Genomic DNA, 16,029 nt, shown 5'->3' with positions numbered 1-16,029 from the left:
AGCGGAGTTCAGATCTCTGGTCCAAGGAAGTTACCACACATTACATTCAAGTTTCTATTTGAAATTTTGCTATTTTAAAACATTTGTTATGGACAGTATTTTCTTGCAGCTAATCTGCCAACAGTTCACAGCTGGCTGTACAAACTACTGAAAATGTTAAATTTGTATTGCATTGTACTTCATTGTACTATATATTGAATATATTTCTTGAAAAATGCCATATCTTCATTGTTTGGTAAAGATGATGAAAATTATTGTCTCTTCTGTTGGAATTTTCTAGAATGTAATGCCATTATCTGCTGGCCTATTCAAAAGTGAACACAAAAACCCAGTCTCTCAATGTCCTCCACGTCTCCATGTACAATTTTTGACTCATGTGCTTTGGAGCAGAGTGCCCAACCACTTCTTGAAGGCTGATGTCTCTCGGATCAGTGAGCGCCAAGGCTGGATGATACAGTGCCTGAATCCTTTGCAGTTCATGGCACTTCATATTCCTGAAGAAAACAGGTTCATGTCTGTGTGTTGAAGTATATCAGAGTTAGGTTGGGATTATAAAGCTAGACAAGTAATAAAATTACTATAAGGAAAGCCCAAGGACTTCTCTGTGTTTATAACACATGTAAATAAAGTCAATGTGTTTTTCTTTAGCTAATATTAAAAAATGAATCTTGTTTTTTCAAGGTTTTAAAATCTGCCTCTTTTTGTTGTGTTTTCAACTTCTAGTTTCTCTCCAAACTCTTTAATAGTGTATATATAGGTTTTGATTGAAAGTGAGAGGAACTCTGTTTATTACAGATAATGTGTAAGATAGGCAAAGAGCTGGTTTTGTAGGGTTTTTTTTAAGATTTGTGACCATTTTAATTATTCCATTACTTTACCTTTCCTAACTTTGTTGTAAACAATTGAAAAAAAATGAACTCTGTGATTTCCTGTGTTTCCTTGCTGAAATGTGGAAAAAATCCATCCCTGAGAACTGATATTGTTCCAATGTTACCCTTAGGAAGAATTTTGTATTCTGTCACTTAAGTAAGTTTTTGCACTGATATGGAATTTTCTGTACTTTATTTTTTCTCTCTGCAGGACAATTGATATTTTAGAGCTGACGGAACAAGAAGAATTGCTGAAATTTCACTACCACACCCTCCGCTTATATTCAGCTGTTTGTGCTTTAGGTAACAACCGAGTGGCCCATGCTATGTGTAGCCATGTGGATGAATCTCAGCTCCTGTATGCCATTGAGAATAAATATATGCCAGGATTATTACGTGCAGGTTATTATGACTTACTCATTGACATCCATCTCAATACCTATGCAACTGCCAGGCTAATGATGAATAATGAATTTATAGTTCCAATGACAGATGAGACCAAGAGTATTACTTTGTTTCCTGATGAAAACAAAAAACATGGCCTCCCTGGTATAGGACTTAGCACTTCATTAAGGCCAAGAATGCAATTCTCATCTCCAAGTTTTGTAAGCATCAGCAGTGAATGCTTTCAGTTCAGTCCTGAATTCCCTCTGGAAATCTTAAAGGCCAAAACCATTGAGATGCTGACTGAAGCTGTTCAGGAGGGCAGCCTCCATGTCAGAGATCCAGTTGGAGGTTCTACAGAATTTCTGTTTGTTCCTCTCATCAAGCTCTTTTATACCCTCCTAATTATGGGAATCTTCAACAATGGAGATCTGAAACACATCTTGCAGTTGATTGAGCCCCGGGTTTTCAAAGAAGCAATGATCCAGGAGGATGAAATTGATTTCTCTGAGAAGGAGATGAGTTCAGATGAGCTCAAGTCAGAAGAAGGAGAGGAAGAAACCAGAGGGGAAAAAGTGCCAAAGGAAGGACTTCTTCAGATGAAACTTCCAGAACCTGTTAAATTGCAGGTAACAATACTGCTGTAATAGTGGTTCCTCTTTCTTTACAGAGAATTTTTTCTTCAGTTGGTGATTTCTCTTTCAAGAAATACAACATTTTGATGTCAGTTAAATAGAGAAGGAACTTCCTTTCAGGAAAGAACATTTGTTATCTTCTTGATGATATAAACTTGTTCACCACAGGTCAAACAACTGTTGTGTCATAAAATAGAATTACTTTCTCAATGACATTAGCAGAGAATTCTTATGGATCCAAAGAGAAGAGTATTTCCCTAGAAACAAGGAGTAAATCCATTCTCTTTTCACTTTTACAGAAGTCTTACATTTTATATGTCTGAGACAAATAAATCTCTTGCAGATGCCAAATATTCCTCATGTAGGATTATTTCACATGTAGCAAATGACAGCATTGAATACTTCAATCACTTTATTTCATAGTAACTGCTGACATAAGGAATCCATCCTTATTTGTATAACATACAGAAGATACTTCTTAGCTTGCCAAATGTTCTTTCACTTACAATATTGTCTTCTTAGATGTGTCATCTACTCCAGTATCTGTGTGATTGTCAAGTACGACACCGAATAGAAGCCATTGTAGCATTTTCAGATGATTTTGTGGCCAAGCTTCAAGAGAATCAGCGCTTCCGGTACAATGAAGTGATGCAGGCCTTGAACATGTCTGCTGCCCTGACAGCTAGAAAAACAAAAGAATTTCGATCCCCACCTCAGGAACAGGTACAGCTCACAATGGACAATTTAGTTTTTGTTGTCCTCTGTGTGTGTCAAAGTTCTGCTTGATCTCAAAGTTTTTCCTCTTGGAGATTGGTGTAATTTGCCTTTCCTTTGTATTCTTTAAGATTAACATGCTCCTGAACTTCAAAGATGACAAAAATGATTGTCCTTGCCCTGAAGAAATTCGGGATCAGCTCCTGTATTTCCATGAAGACCTAATGACACACTGTGGTAAATCTTGTTACTCAACATCTTTACTTTTTAAAATTATACTAGCACTTTTTCTAAATAATTTTATTGAAGAAAAACCAGCGAAGTAGTCTATAAATTACACTATATCAGTTATCAATACCATGCAATAAAAATACTCAGCTAGTATCTTTACAAAACCAAGGAAATTTTCTTAGCCTCATATCTGGTCAGACTAGAAGGGAGTGCAATATGTTTTGCTTCATGAGGGAAATTTTTTTTTTTTTTTCCCATCCTTGTTTCCCACAACTCTGTGGGAATTTCTTTGGGCTTAATGTATTGGGTAATGCTGTAGTTCACTTGCTATTCAAGGGGTTCCTCTGCCCTATTTCCTCTTCCTTGCACTCCCCTGCTTAGGTTTGTATAGGTCATCTTTGCTGTAAGTTGACTATGGCCATGTTAACCAAAAAACAGCATAATATTAGCTGCTGATCATCTGCAGACATTAATGAAGATATAGAAGATTATTATGTATTGAAATAGACTAATGAAAAGTTAAATTTCTGTGGTTTTAATTTCTTCACTTTAGTTAATAAAAAAACAATGGAATTTTGTCGCTTTAAAATGTGAAATACAGTAGCGAATTCTGTAATTTAAATACAAAAATACCAATATAAATGCTGGTGCCAAAATGTATATTTTAAATGTCAAACTCATAGTAATGAATACTCCAAATTCAGTTTTTGAGTAGTTTTGTTCAAAATGCATGCTTTCTTACATTTTATGCATTTTGTGCTGAGGACTGTTGTTTTCCTCTTTGGAGGATCCCTTCATTTTACTTCAGTGCACTATTTAAATAAATGAGACACTTAGCAGACAGCATAAGCAGACAAGCAGCTGAACTTTCACATCATGTCCCATTACCTAGAAGAAACTAATGCAGGGATAGGTAACAATATTTTTTAAACTAATACTCTGGCCAAGGAAGGAGCTTTGAACAGGGGTGTTTCTACAACCCTCCTCCTGAACTGCATTCCCTGTTGATCCCAGCTTAACTGGAAATAATATGTTTCAATATTTAATTCACTGCCTTAAATTATTCAAATAAATAAAAATATAGTGTCAATTGCTGGCTTGATAATATATTAGTTTTCTTTTATGGTAGAGGAAGCACAGTTGACAGGTCTTTAAGGCAGCCTCCTTCTCAAAGCAGAGTCAGTGCTGAACTCAGACCTGGTTGCTTAATTATTTTTGCACTTGAGTCTTGAAAGCTTCTAAGCACAGAGATTCCATAATGTCTTTGGGCAATGTGTTGCAGGGCTTGACTGTCCTAATGGTGTTGGTTTTTTTTTTGTTGTTTTCTTTTTTTTTTTTTCCCCTCCCCTATGTCAGTTTGGAATCTTGCTTGGTTTAGTTTGACAGTTGTATCTTGTTCACCTCAGAAAAGAGCATGGGAGCATTTTCTTGATAACTTCCGTGTAGGTTTTGGTGGGCTCCTATTAGGTCCATCATAAAGTTTCTGTTCTGCAGGTTGACAAACACAGTTCTTTCAGCCACCACTTATCTTGACAGGCTATTGTTGAATGGTCTCCAGCTTTTCAATGTCTTTTTCTTTTTTTTTCATTGGGTAAGCCAAAATAGGACGTAGTATTCCAGATGTCATCTCCTAAGTGCGGAGTACTGGTGAACAATCGCTTGCCTTGAGCTAGTGATTATGTTTCTGCTAAGGCAGGATATTTTTAACTCTTCTTGCTGTTGGAGTGCACTGCTGGCTGGTATTTAGCTTACTGTCCAACAGGGCCTCTGAAGTTCTTTTTGCAAAGATGTTTTTTTAACCAGTTCCTGCTCAACCTGTATTGTCACATGGGATTGATCTATCCAAGTTGCAAAACTGCATTTGTCCTTACTGAACTTCAAGTATCCTGTCAGGCCATTCCTCTACCCTTTTGAGCTTTTTGCCTTTGAGTGCATTTTCTGCTCCCCCTAGTTTGTATTTTTAAAAAAAAAAAAAAAAAAAAAAAGGAAAATTCTAGTAAACTGTCAGCTGACAGAAAATGGAATAGTTTAGAAATAACATTTGAAAGGAAAAGGGGCTTTCGCTTTCTCTTGATTTTTCCATTTTTCTTTAGTCTTTTACCATCAGTCTCCTCTGTTCAAATGACATGATCTAGTTTTGTCATTATTTTTCTTTTCTTTATGGGGAAACAGTAATTTGCATAATCTACAAGTAGAAAATTAATTTTGTGGGTCAGAGGATGCATTACAATAGAACAGAATTAATTACTCTGTATATTCAATATAATGCTATTGCAAAGCAAGGAAAACAATTATGCATCCTGAGTCTTAGGTTTGGTGGATTAGTCAGCCACCATTTGGGGATTCACATCTTGTGAAATGGTTGAATACAACTAGAGCTCAGGGAGCAGCATAACTGTGGGAAAGCAGGCAATTCATTTGAGTAATTTCAGAGAGTCTCTAAGACATTTCATTGTCTTTACTGCTAATTAGTTTGGTTGAAGAGACTACTGGCCAAACCATTTTGTAATATGATTTACTGGAAAATATGAAGTTACTAATGAACGTTCTTTATTTTAGCATCAAATACTCTTAGGACAAAATATACCAAAATAACTTTTAACAGAGATTGAGCTGTACTTTAAAAAAAAATCAGACAATTAAAACAAGTGCAATTCATGTAATTCATGTAATGTCTTGAAGAAACATCCTGTAAAATTCAAGACTGCTAAAGAACTCTCCATAAACCCCTTAACTGTAGAACTTATATTAGAAACTAAAAAACCCAGAAAAAATAGTAGAATGACTTTTTTTCTTTGAGCTTATTTTAGTGTAATAGGTACAGGTCAGGATTTTTAATTCCTTTACAACGTATACGTGACTGAATGAAGTTAAAAACATGAGAGAAATGAGCTGATGAAGCTTCCATGGAGTTCAGCAAAGGGCAGTGCAAAGACCTGCACCTGAGGAGGAATAACCCTATGCAGCAAAGGCAGGCTAGGGACCAAACTGGAAAGTGGCTTTACAGAAAAGGGCCTGGGGACCCTGGTGGACAACAAGGTGAGCATGTGAACGATAATGGGTCCTTGTGGCAAAGAAAGCCAACAGCTGGTCTTCCCAGTACAAGAGAGACATGGACACGGAGTGAGTCCAGCGAGGGGCTGTCAAAGATGATTAAATTCTTGGAGCACCTTTTGTATGAGGAGAGACTTGAGAGGGCTGAGATTGTTTAACTCCAAAGGAAAGGTCATGGTGGGGATTACATCCTTGTGTAGAAATATCTGTTGAGCAGGGAGAGTAAAGGCAATTGAATCAGACTTCCTTCAGTAGTGTCTAGTGACATCACAAGACACAAGAGACCACAGGCACAGGTTGAAATACAGGAAATCCCAGTATTTTTAATTTATTTATTTAACAGCAGAGATTATGGAAATAAAGAACAGGTTGCCCATAGAGGCTGTGGAGTCTCCACTTTGGGAGACAGACAAAACCTTACTGGATGTGGTCCTGAGCAACTTTCTCGAGTTGAACCTGCTTTGAGCAGGAAGGCTGGAGTAGACAAAACTCGGCAGGCTCTTTCCAGCCTCAGCTCTTCTGTGAGTCTGTAAACACTCACATGTGTTCTTTCTCATTTTTATGACTGGTTATAGGAATATCATGAAAGAGCTGCTGTATTGTGAAGGTGGCTACTTCTGGCTGGTCACTACAAAGTATGCTTATGGTGACTTTAACTCTTTCACTTCTGTGGTATATTTCACCTAAAAATCTCCTCGTCTTAAATAGAATCAGTTGAACCATGCTGTGTCAGTAGGGACTGTATCTGCACTTTTGAACTACATATGTCCAAAACACAGGAAGAAGCATTAGCATGGAAACATGGATACTGGGGGAGTTGACCAGAAAAATACATTTACCATATATTTTATGTATAATAACAAAAAAACTTATAAAAAAATTTAATAAATTATATGATCCTTATCTGCAGTTTTCTGCCTTGCACAGATTACTGACTGATACTTGTTCCAAACAGTTGGTTAAACATATCTCATATCGAACTCTTTTGTAGTTCTAACAGAGCAGAACAACGTAGTTCAGTTTGATTGTTTGTACGTACAAGATACAAAACGTGTCCGTAACTTGTTTAATTTTATTTTTTCCCCCTTTTCCTCCCTCTTCCCCCTCTCCCCAGGAATTGAACTAGATGAAGATGGAACCTTGGATGGAAGCAGCGATTTAACCATTAGGGGTCGTCTCTTATACCTTATGGAAAAAGTTACCTATCTGAAGAAAAAGCAAGCTGAGAAGCCCATTGATGATGATACTAAGACATCCTGTAAGCAAAATTAAATCAGTTTATTGTTTCTTTATTCCAAAAGGGAAAAGCAGCAAGGGAGGAAATTCTTCATATATCTTCAGCCAAAATAAGGTGGAGTTTTAGTGAAACATCTGTCCATCTTCAAACTTGTATTTCTGGCTCAAAACAAGCTGAGATAGAATTTTTATGATAGGCAGATTTGTTTCCCAGTGGGATGTAGTGGAAAATTTCTTCTACTGTTTTTTTCACCCTTGATCCTTTTTCAAGTCACAATTTTTCCAGAAGCTATCTTGCCTTTTGTAGTACTTGCGCGGGCTTAATAATTGCAGCAAGTTCCTGATTATGAAAATGTACTCATAAAGTCAGCTGCAGCAGCTTCAAATCAGTATTTGCATGAAGATTGTCACATTCAAGAAGACTGTGCAATTAGACCATATTTTACAAAGCTGTACTTAGGAGAAGCTTCCCCACCCAACCTAAAATTCAAGATTTGCTGACTGTGATTGCTCCTCTGTCATTTTTCTGACATTTTCTTCCTTTTCATCTTTACAAGAATCATTGCCAGTGGCATCCAATTTGTTCACTTGGTGCCAACTGATGATATTTTACTTGTCAATGATATTTTTAATTCTTTTTCCCTTTATTATGTTGAGTGGCTCTTTCAAATGTCCTAATGTTTTATGCTGCTACCCTACTAGCAGGAATGAATTTCTAGGCACACAGTTTAGGTGTTCTGACTTCGGCAAAAACTTGGTTTCCATCATTAACTACAAAGAATTCCTAGGGAGACTGGCCTTTTAACTTAGTCGCTTAATATAAATGCTAAAGGTATGGGATAAGATGATTTTCCCAGGGCACTTAGAATGAATGAAATGGCTTCTCATCTGCCAGTTGTTAGGGTTAGCTTAGTGTTCTTTAAGTAGAAATATTTTCGTCCTCCTAAAAGTGTGCCTTCTAGCTTTGCAGTTTATAACTATTTCAGTTATCAGGCAGTGATAATTAGAGGCTAGGTCTCTGCAGAATGTGGTGATGGCTCCTACAGTTACCTAATTTTATTTCTTGCAGTAAACTTAAAGCTCTTAAAAATCTGATTCTTTCCCTCTCATGTTAGTAGAAAGACAGTATTATATTAAATGAACTAACCAGCATTGTGGCTAGGCTGCTTGGGTCGTTATCTAGCAAGATAACAGCCAGACCCACAGGTAGACGGGGTGCGGCATTGCCATTGTCAAAACAGGAGTCAAACGACAGTCTGCTCATGTGTTTCTTCACAAAAAAAACCAAAGGAAACTGATATTGCTGTCCCTTCTCATTATTAATTATTTCAGTCCTGCGGAAATACCAGCCCAAACATATTTAATCCCTTTACTTAACTTTAAAGTGGTTTTATTCTAAATAATGCTAGGCTGTGTGACAATGGAAATACCTACAGTGTAGTAATAATAAAATACAGTACTATTACTGTTTTTTCCCCTTAACCCTATATTAGCACATCTTAGCACAAATCCTCTTCTTTGTTAAACACTCTCTTTTCTGTAAACCCCTGTTCCTTAAACATCTTTCTTTAAGCACTTTTACTTTTTTTGTGTGGGTGTGAGATCAGCCTGAAGTTGCACCTGGTCTACTCCAAAATCATGTTATTGTCTCAACACATAGATTTTTTTTATTTGAAAAATAATTTTTGTGTTTAGTCTGCACCAGCCACCTTTTTTGATATCAGGATATTTACTAGACAGTTTCTTGAACTTCGGGATTATCAAATTTCTCTTGTCAAACTTTCCGTGTTATGAGCTTGACATGAAAATGAATTGATTAGTTTGGTAAGTACTAAAAGTGAAATTCTCTAGTGTCTAATTATCAGGATATCTCAAGAGGGTCCTGAATTGATTTGACAAAGTCTTGCAAACCTGAATGGTATTTCCCTGAGATGGGAAAAAGAACATTATTTAATTGTCTTTATGAAATACTTTGTCTTGATTGTTATTTCATGAGTAATTTTTCTAAACAGTAGTCGCAACTCGTAACTGACATTATGTAGCTTGTCTATTTTAACTGATGAATACATGAGTATATATAGATACATATCCCAGCTAATAAAGGTTGTCAGTGGGAATACCAGATATGTGATTCTTGCTTCATAAGAGATTGAATTCAAAATATGCAAAAGTCAGTTTACCGTTTCATTGGAGTCTTTTAATTTCTGTTTCTTTGAAGGGCCTTTTGATTTTTGCAAAAAAATAATTTAACTCGACTAATTTATATTATTCTGTCTTATACATTATAAAATTTTGGGTGGATACAGAGCTCAGAGATGTAAATATAGCATTTTCATGTCCTACAAGTATATTTTTCCAGTCTTCCTACTTCATAGTATGTAAGAAAAACCCTCAAACCTGAATCACTGGAAAAATCTTGAAAGCAATACAAAGAAATAAATCTGGTGGCTTAGTCAGCATCTTGTATATCTTCATGATTTTATACATCATCAGGTTTATCTTCTGTATTTTAATTTTAAATACAGGCTTTTGTTTTTGAGATGTTTTTGTTTCACTCATGTGACTTTATTTTTTTTTGATAGTCTGCTAAACAAGTACTAAGGAAAACGTGCTTCCTAAGAATTGAATTAATTCCAGTTCATATTGTATAATGAGTTGTGTTATACAGAACAGTAGAGAGATGAGCAATTAATGGTAATTTTGTGATTTATGTATTTTCTTCACAGCTACTCTTCAGCAGTTGATTTCAGACACCATGGTACGCTGGGCCCAGGAATCAGTGATAGAAGACCCGGAGTTAGTGAGGGCCATGTTCGTATTGCTGCACCGCCAGTATGATGGTATTGGTGGCCTGGTGCGAGCCCTACCAAAGACCTACACCATAAATAGTGTGTCTGTGGAAGACACAATCAATCTTCTGGCATCCCTTGGCCAAATCCGTTCCTTGCTTAGTGTCAGAATGGGGAAGGAGGAAGAGAAACTTATGATTCGTGGATTAGGGTAAGTAACTGGAGTGTGACGTCTCTTTATGTACAGATATTTGTTGTTATTTGCTATATGGTTACAGCCAAGGTTATACTTGATGTTTGAATGTGAATAGTTTATTATGGATGTAAATGTAGACGCTGGTATCTGTTGAGCAGCATCTTCAGTTGTAAGATCTGGCCTTTGCAGCAACATATCCAGCATTTCTGGAGAGCACCAAATGATGTCTGTTAGAGTTTTTGTGAGAAAAGTTGAAAATATGTACATAATATTTTATAACATTACAAAATGTATCTTGTTATTATATTTTAAATAGTATGGCTGTGAGGAATCCCATCAAGAATATTATGCATTTTATATGAGTGCAGTGACTGGTAGCTGTTCATGCATACTGTTTCCCCCAGTAGTCAGCTAAAAGTTTTCTGTCTATATATATGCCACCTTTTTATGGAACTGAATGCAGTTGGTACTATTTGAACTATGAAGCAGTTCACCCAGTCTTACTTTTCCTAATGATATGATTAGCAATAGTGAAATATAGCCTGACAAAGAGTAGAGGAAACAGTAAAGAGAACGTGATCGTCTCTACTAGTAAAGAGTATGAGTTTTTAATCTCACTTTTATCCAAAGAAACATTAAAATCTGGGAGATATTTGGTGAGATTAGACATCAGCTGTGATCTATGTATGTAATCATTTAACAGATACTCTCCAATTTTGAAAAGACAGACATTCATTTTAAGACAAAGATTAAACCTACCGTTGCCATGAAGGTTTGATTCTGTTATAAATCCCCAATCAGCAAGAGCAATGTCAACCAAAGATAGGATTATATGAAGAATGCCAGGAATGCAAGAAGAGAAGGTTTTGTTGTGAAGTGTCTTTTTCTTTTGTAAGCTTCTGTAAACAATTTTGAGTTTACTGCAAACCTCATATATCCAGATAATATTTACTCATGATTTTGTAGTGTCATTATGAACAAGGCCTGCTTCTTAGCTTGCCAGCAGGTCCCATCAATGTTCCCTAGTTGTTGCTATGTTCAATGTACTCATGCAAAGGGCAGCCCATCACCTTTGAACTTCAATTCTGAGTTGCTACATTTCACTTAACAGTCTAAAATGAGTGAGTCATTACTAGATTTTGCCTGGCTAAAAAAAAATCTCAGAGGGGGTTTCATTTCATGTTGTTATGTCTTTTTATTATTATACATCTTTTTCCTTAGCATTTTCTGTTATGAATTAAAAGCTCATATTTTCTGAATCTGATTTTATTTTAAGAAAGTTTTCAATGATATGTGAAAGTCTTGTATAAGGAAGAAAGAGTACTTTCTATGCAGCTGGTGTTCTCACTGCCTCTTCCTATCACCCTTCTTGGTAGACTCTATCATAGTTTTGTTTATCCTGTAAGTAACTGAGCTGTGCCATTTGTACATTGTATAGCCTAACCTGGGCTCCAGCACCTATTTAGAAATGCCAAGGTTTTTGCTGTGAGTGGGAAGTATTCCTTTTCTCCAGCTGAGAAATGGAGGCATCCCTCATTCCTGTGTAGAAACTGTTTCCTCAGAAATGCTGTTTGTTTTTTTTTTTTTTTTTTGTGTGTGACATTTCATAATGCAGTCCACAGTTAAACAGAACACTGAAAGTGGATGTGCTTTTCAAAGTAGTGTAATATTGCTGGCCAGCCGATGAGGAGACATTTTGACTTTCTGTACTTTTTTTATGTTAAAGAATGCTGATGTAGGCAAGTGAGAGTTTAGAAAGACTTGGCAGGTTAATGCCATCAAGGTCTTTTTCCACAGCGTGAACCATTAGTGCAGGAAGGTGTGGTATGGATACCTTCTGGGGGCAGGGCCTATCCTTTGTCATCTCTGATACGCAGTCTGGTTGTAGGCTTTGGGGCAAAAGATCAGCTAATCTTTCTGGGATTTACTGGCAGTCAAAACCTCTGATAGTGCCACCTCCATCAGACATGTGACATACAGTCTGTTGCATGACTGATAGCTGTGGATTTGTAGCTTTTAGAGTGATGGAACAGTCCTCCTCACATCTCGTCTTTTATAAGGCTGAAATTTTTCTTGTCTGATTGTGGGAGTTTAAGTTCAGAAAAAAAAAAAAAAGACTGCTATAAGAAGTACAGTGAAATTTGAACAGCTGTCAGCAGCATTTTCTATAGTGACTTGCCTAGTCTTTTTCTCCTGTGACCTGATTGCTTTGCTTTCACATTCATTTCTGGGTTCTGTGTGATTTCAAGAGCAATAACAGCTTTTAGAAATTTGATTACTTTTTAAACCAGACATTTTTATTGGATATAACATGTCTGCATAAAAGCTTGACATTATAATCTTCAGAACTGATGTTGAAGTATGGAAATCTGTTCTGCTGAAATATGTAGAAAAGTTCTTATAAGCAGTAACTCCTGAATTACAGTTAATCTTTACGCAATGTCTGTTTCTGATGCTTAGGGGATAGCTGCATATACATTCTCTTTTTTTTCTTGATTTTGATGGCATATGTCAAATGTCTCAAGGTTGAAATATTCTGAAAAGAATGCTTTGTCAAAAATATTATTTTATTAATTGATTTGAATTTAAATTTAAGATCATATAGCAGATTTGATCATGCTCTTGTCAGAAGATAATTTTAGATCTAGAATGGAATTTCTAATGAAAATAGAAGAACATCCTGCTCTGGTGTTATTAAATGGTGATTAGGGCAATAGCTAAAATATGGGAAAAGGAAGGTCAAGTTGCTCCAGAATGAAAAATAGACTATCAAGAGAGATTGAGACTCACCCTGAAAAAGTCCCTGAGGTAATTTTTCACCTCAGGTGGTGAAGAATTGTGTAGTAAATCAGCTTTGCAAATAACATAATAGGTAAACTATTGGTCTGTAACATTTTAATCCAATTCTTTTTTTATTTTTTTCCTGTAGAGACATCATGAATAATAAAGTATTTTACCAACATCCAAATCTCATGAGAGCTTTAGGCATGCATGAAACTGTCATGGAAGTGATGGTAAATGTGCTTGGTGGAGGAGAATCCAAGGTAAAGCAATTCACTGGTGGAAGAGAGTTTAGAATACAACTGTTCAAATATTTATCCTGTAAGGTGCTGAGCAGTCATTGGAGGGTCTGAGAACATAAACTCTTACTAATTTCCATAAGCTCAATAAGTTTTTAGAAGAACCTGTCTTTCCATTCTGGAGGAAGATACAATTAGCTTTCTAACTTCAGATGCTTTAAAGACAAAAAAAAAAAAAAAAAAAATGCAAATAGCACTTTATATGCTGACTGGGTTTTCAAGGAGAGAACTTTTTAGAAGCTAAAGAAAAATCTGTACAATATTACTCCGTGAATCTGAGCATTCATGTTCTTTCATGTTTGAATCTAGAATTTACGAGTGAACCCAGCTCTTGTGCCTCAAGCTTATACCTTGATCTCTGGGTCTTCAGGAGGAAGTTACTTGCTGAGAACGCCCTGTTGTTTTCAGGGTTAAACCTAAACTTCACTGAGATGCAATAAATACAATGCATAAATATTAGTGTTTTAAAAGGCTGTTACATAAACGATCTTTTCTAGGTTTTATGTCTGTTTTAAGTTTGAGATTCAGTCTGGTTTTATTTGCTTCTTAGGAAATCACTTTCCCAAAGATGGTGGCAAACTGCTGTCGTTTTCTATGCTATTTTTGCCGCATCAGCAGGCAGAATCAAAAAGCCATGTTTGATCATCTTAGCTATTTATTGGAAAACAGCAGTGTTGGCCTTGGTGAGTAATAAGTCTGTGACTTTTGAAGTTCTAAGTCAAAACCAAAATCTTAAAAATACCTGCTGATTTACATAGATATGTATATATAAAAAGCCATGTGTTTTTCTGCATCCCTCTGTCTTGAAGCTTCTCCTTCTCCTAGTACAAAAATGTCTTCCTTAACTGTATTTCTAACTCCAGACAACCCCCTGACAGTAGCATTAAGTTGAGGTAATTTAGCACACACCTTTTGTATGTGCCTGAACGTTAAGAAGGAATCAGTGTTGAGTTGCACATTTAGAAAAGAATAAAATTGTGTTTTGAGGAAGGGAATCATAAGTGTTGCCAGCATTTTATTAGAGCTTATTTTTCACTGCTCAAGCTTGCTTCCCTGTGCTTTCTTCTGTAGACTGTTCAGTATAAATCTATGGCAGTGGGAGAAATAGAGCTCATTTACTTGAGTATGCATATATAGATGCTCAGAAATGAACCTTGACAGTTTCTTAAAATCTGCCTTTCTTTTCCAGGCTGAAGTGTTCCAGGGGAGATACATTTATCCTTTATTTAGTTTAGTACTTGCAATTCAGAATATATAATAATTTAGAAACATCATAGTAATTTTTTAAATTATCATAATTTCCTTATTAATGTATAGGTACAGAACAGAAGCATAAACTAAAAGTCTTCTTTGAGTGAAAGTTCCCACATCAAATGCATTTAGAGTGTGAAAACCTTAGCTTTTTCTAATCCTATAATTACTGCTATTTTTTAAAATAAATTTTGATAAAATTTAAGTGGTTTAGATATAATATCTTTGCTAACTTTTCTGCAAAATGAAGTTGTACCAGTTAGGAACATTAGAATGACTGAAACCTTAAAACGATGTATGTGATGAGAATAAGAATGTGTAAGAAACGTCATTTCCAGCTTGAACATCTACACTGTATTTTGGTTTCATATCAATGCCAAGTTTCATGTGAGTGCATGATGATTTACTATAAACTGAGTGTTATAAATGATAGGCTTCTAATATTATATGCTAACTAATAAAAAAATGCTATATTTTATGAAAAAAAAGGTTAATTTATTTCCTATGAATTTGTAGAGTTTTTTTTTAAATTGGTGTTGAATGTTATTTTAACAGCCTCTCCTTCTATGCGAGGATCAACTCCTTTAGATGTTGCAGCAGCCTCTGTGATGGACAATAATGAACTTGCACTAGCTTTAAGGGAGCCTGATCTGGAGAAGGTTGGTAGCTTGTAGCTTCTTTGTCAGTTGTTTGCTTTTTTTTTTTTTGTTTGTTTGTTGGTTTGTTTTTTTTGTTGGTTTGGTTTGTTTTTTTTTTTGTTGTTGTTTTGTTTTGTTTTTTTCCCCCCTGTAAAGAGGCAAAGATACCTGTTTCCTGGAGTAATCAAAATCCATGATTATAAGAATTATATAGGGGTTTTAGGTACCTTTCAGATGAAGACTATCAGGATCTTATATTTTGTTCTTTCTGCTGGTGGTGTGGATAGTTGAGCTGCATTTCTCATTATTACACATACTGGTGTAACCAAAAGGAATTGCTTCAAGGGCAGCTCTTTGAGACTAGTAAAGTCCACACCCAAAAAAGCTTCATTGCTAAAATCTTTGTTGTCGTGCCTTGATGGCGACATACAGCAGTGGCATAATGATAAGTTTTTGCAGAGATGTCTATGTACATCTATCTGTGTTTTTTCCTAACATTTAAACCCGCTTCAGAAAAGATTGAAGAAATACAGATTAATTGGATTAAAGAATAAAAAATTCAAAAGTGCATGTGACAATTGTGTAGAATATGTAAATTGCTACTACAAGACAGACGGGAATAATGTCAGTAGTGGATAAGAGAAGTGCCTTAATGGAAAGACAGATTCAAGACAGACATTAAACCCCACTTTCTAAAGGAAACTTAAATAGTGGAATACATTATTCAATCTTTTCTTGAAGATGTCCAGTTTTGGAAATGCTGTAATTGTTGCAGGAAAGCATCTGTCAGGAGTAGTATAAGTGCAGATGATCCCTTTTGGAGCAGCAAGATGGCCCACATGCATTTAAAAGGACATTTTTAGACTTACTGTTCTTATAAACTGTCAGCAAAAAGAAGCTGTCTGAACTGGTTAAAGGCTATGCTTACAATTCAGAAAGGAGAAAGCCAACT

General features: G+C 35.8%; 1 protein-coding gene across 1 annotated transcript in view; it reads left to right on the top strand.

Annotated features, from left to right (window-relative positions):
* RYR2 (ryanodine receptor 2 (cardiac)) overlaps positions 1-16,029 on the top strand; it is a gene marked incomplete at both ends in the record, with an annotated part of 182,510 nt that overhangs the window by 98,328 nt on the left and 68,153 nt on the right. The window contains 9 exons of the mRNA XM_008945486.1: positions 281-507; positions 1,081-1,882; positions 2,411-2,611; positions 2,734-2,839; positions 7,002-7,145; positions 9,850-10,123; positions 13,038-13,152; positions 13,739-13,871; positions 14,995-15,098. Of these exons, the coding sequence (XP_008943734.1) occupies positions 281-507; positions 1,081-1,882; positions 2,411-2,611; positions 2,734-2,839; positions 7,002-7,145; positions 9,850-10,123; positions 13,038-13,152; positions 13,739-13,871; positions 14,995-15,098 (2,106 nt within the window). The remainder of the gene's footprint in view (positions 1-280; positions 508-1,080; positions 1,883-2,410; positions 2,612-2,733; positions 2,840-7,001; positions 7,146-9,849; positions 10,124-13,037; positions 13,153-13,738; positions 13,872-14,994; positions 15,099-16,029) is intronic.

This window comes from Merops nubicus, unplaced genomic scaffold (assembly GCF_000691845.1).
Source record: "Merops nubicus isolate BGI_N331 unplaced genomic scaffold, ASM69184v1 scaffold788, whole genome shotgun sequence".
Taxonomy (NCBI): Eukaryota; Metazoa; Chordata; class Aves; order Coraciiformes; family Meropidae; genus Merops; species Merops nubicus.
Note: the sequence above shows the minus strand (reverse complement) of the source record. Positions and strands in the feature narration are given on the sequence as shown.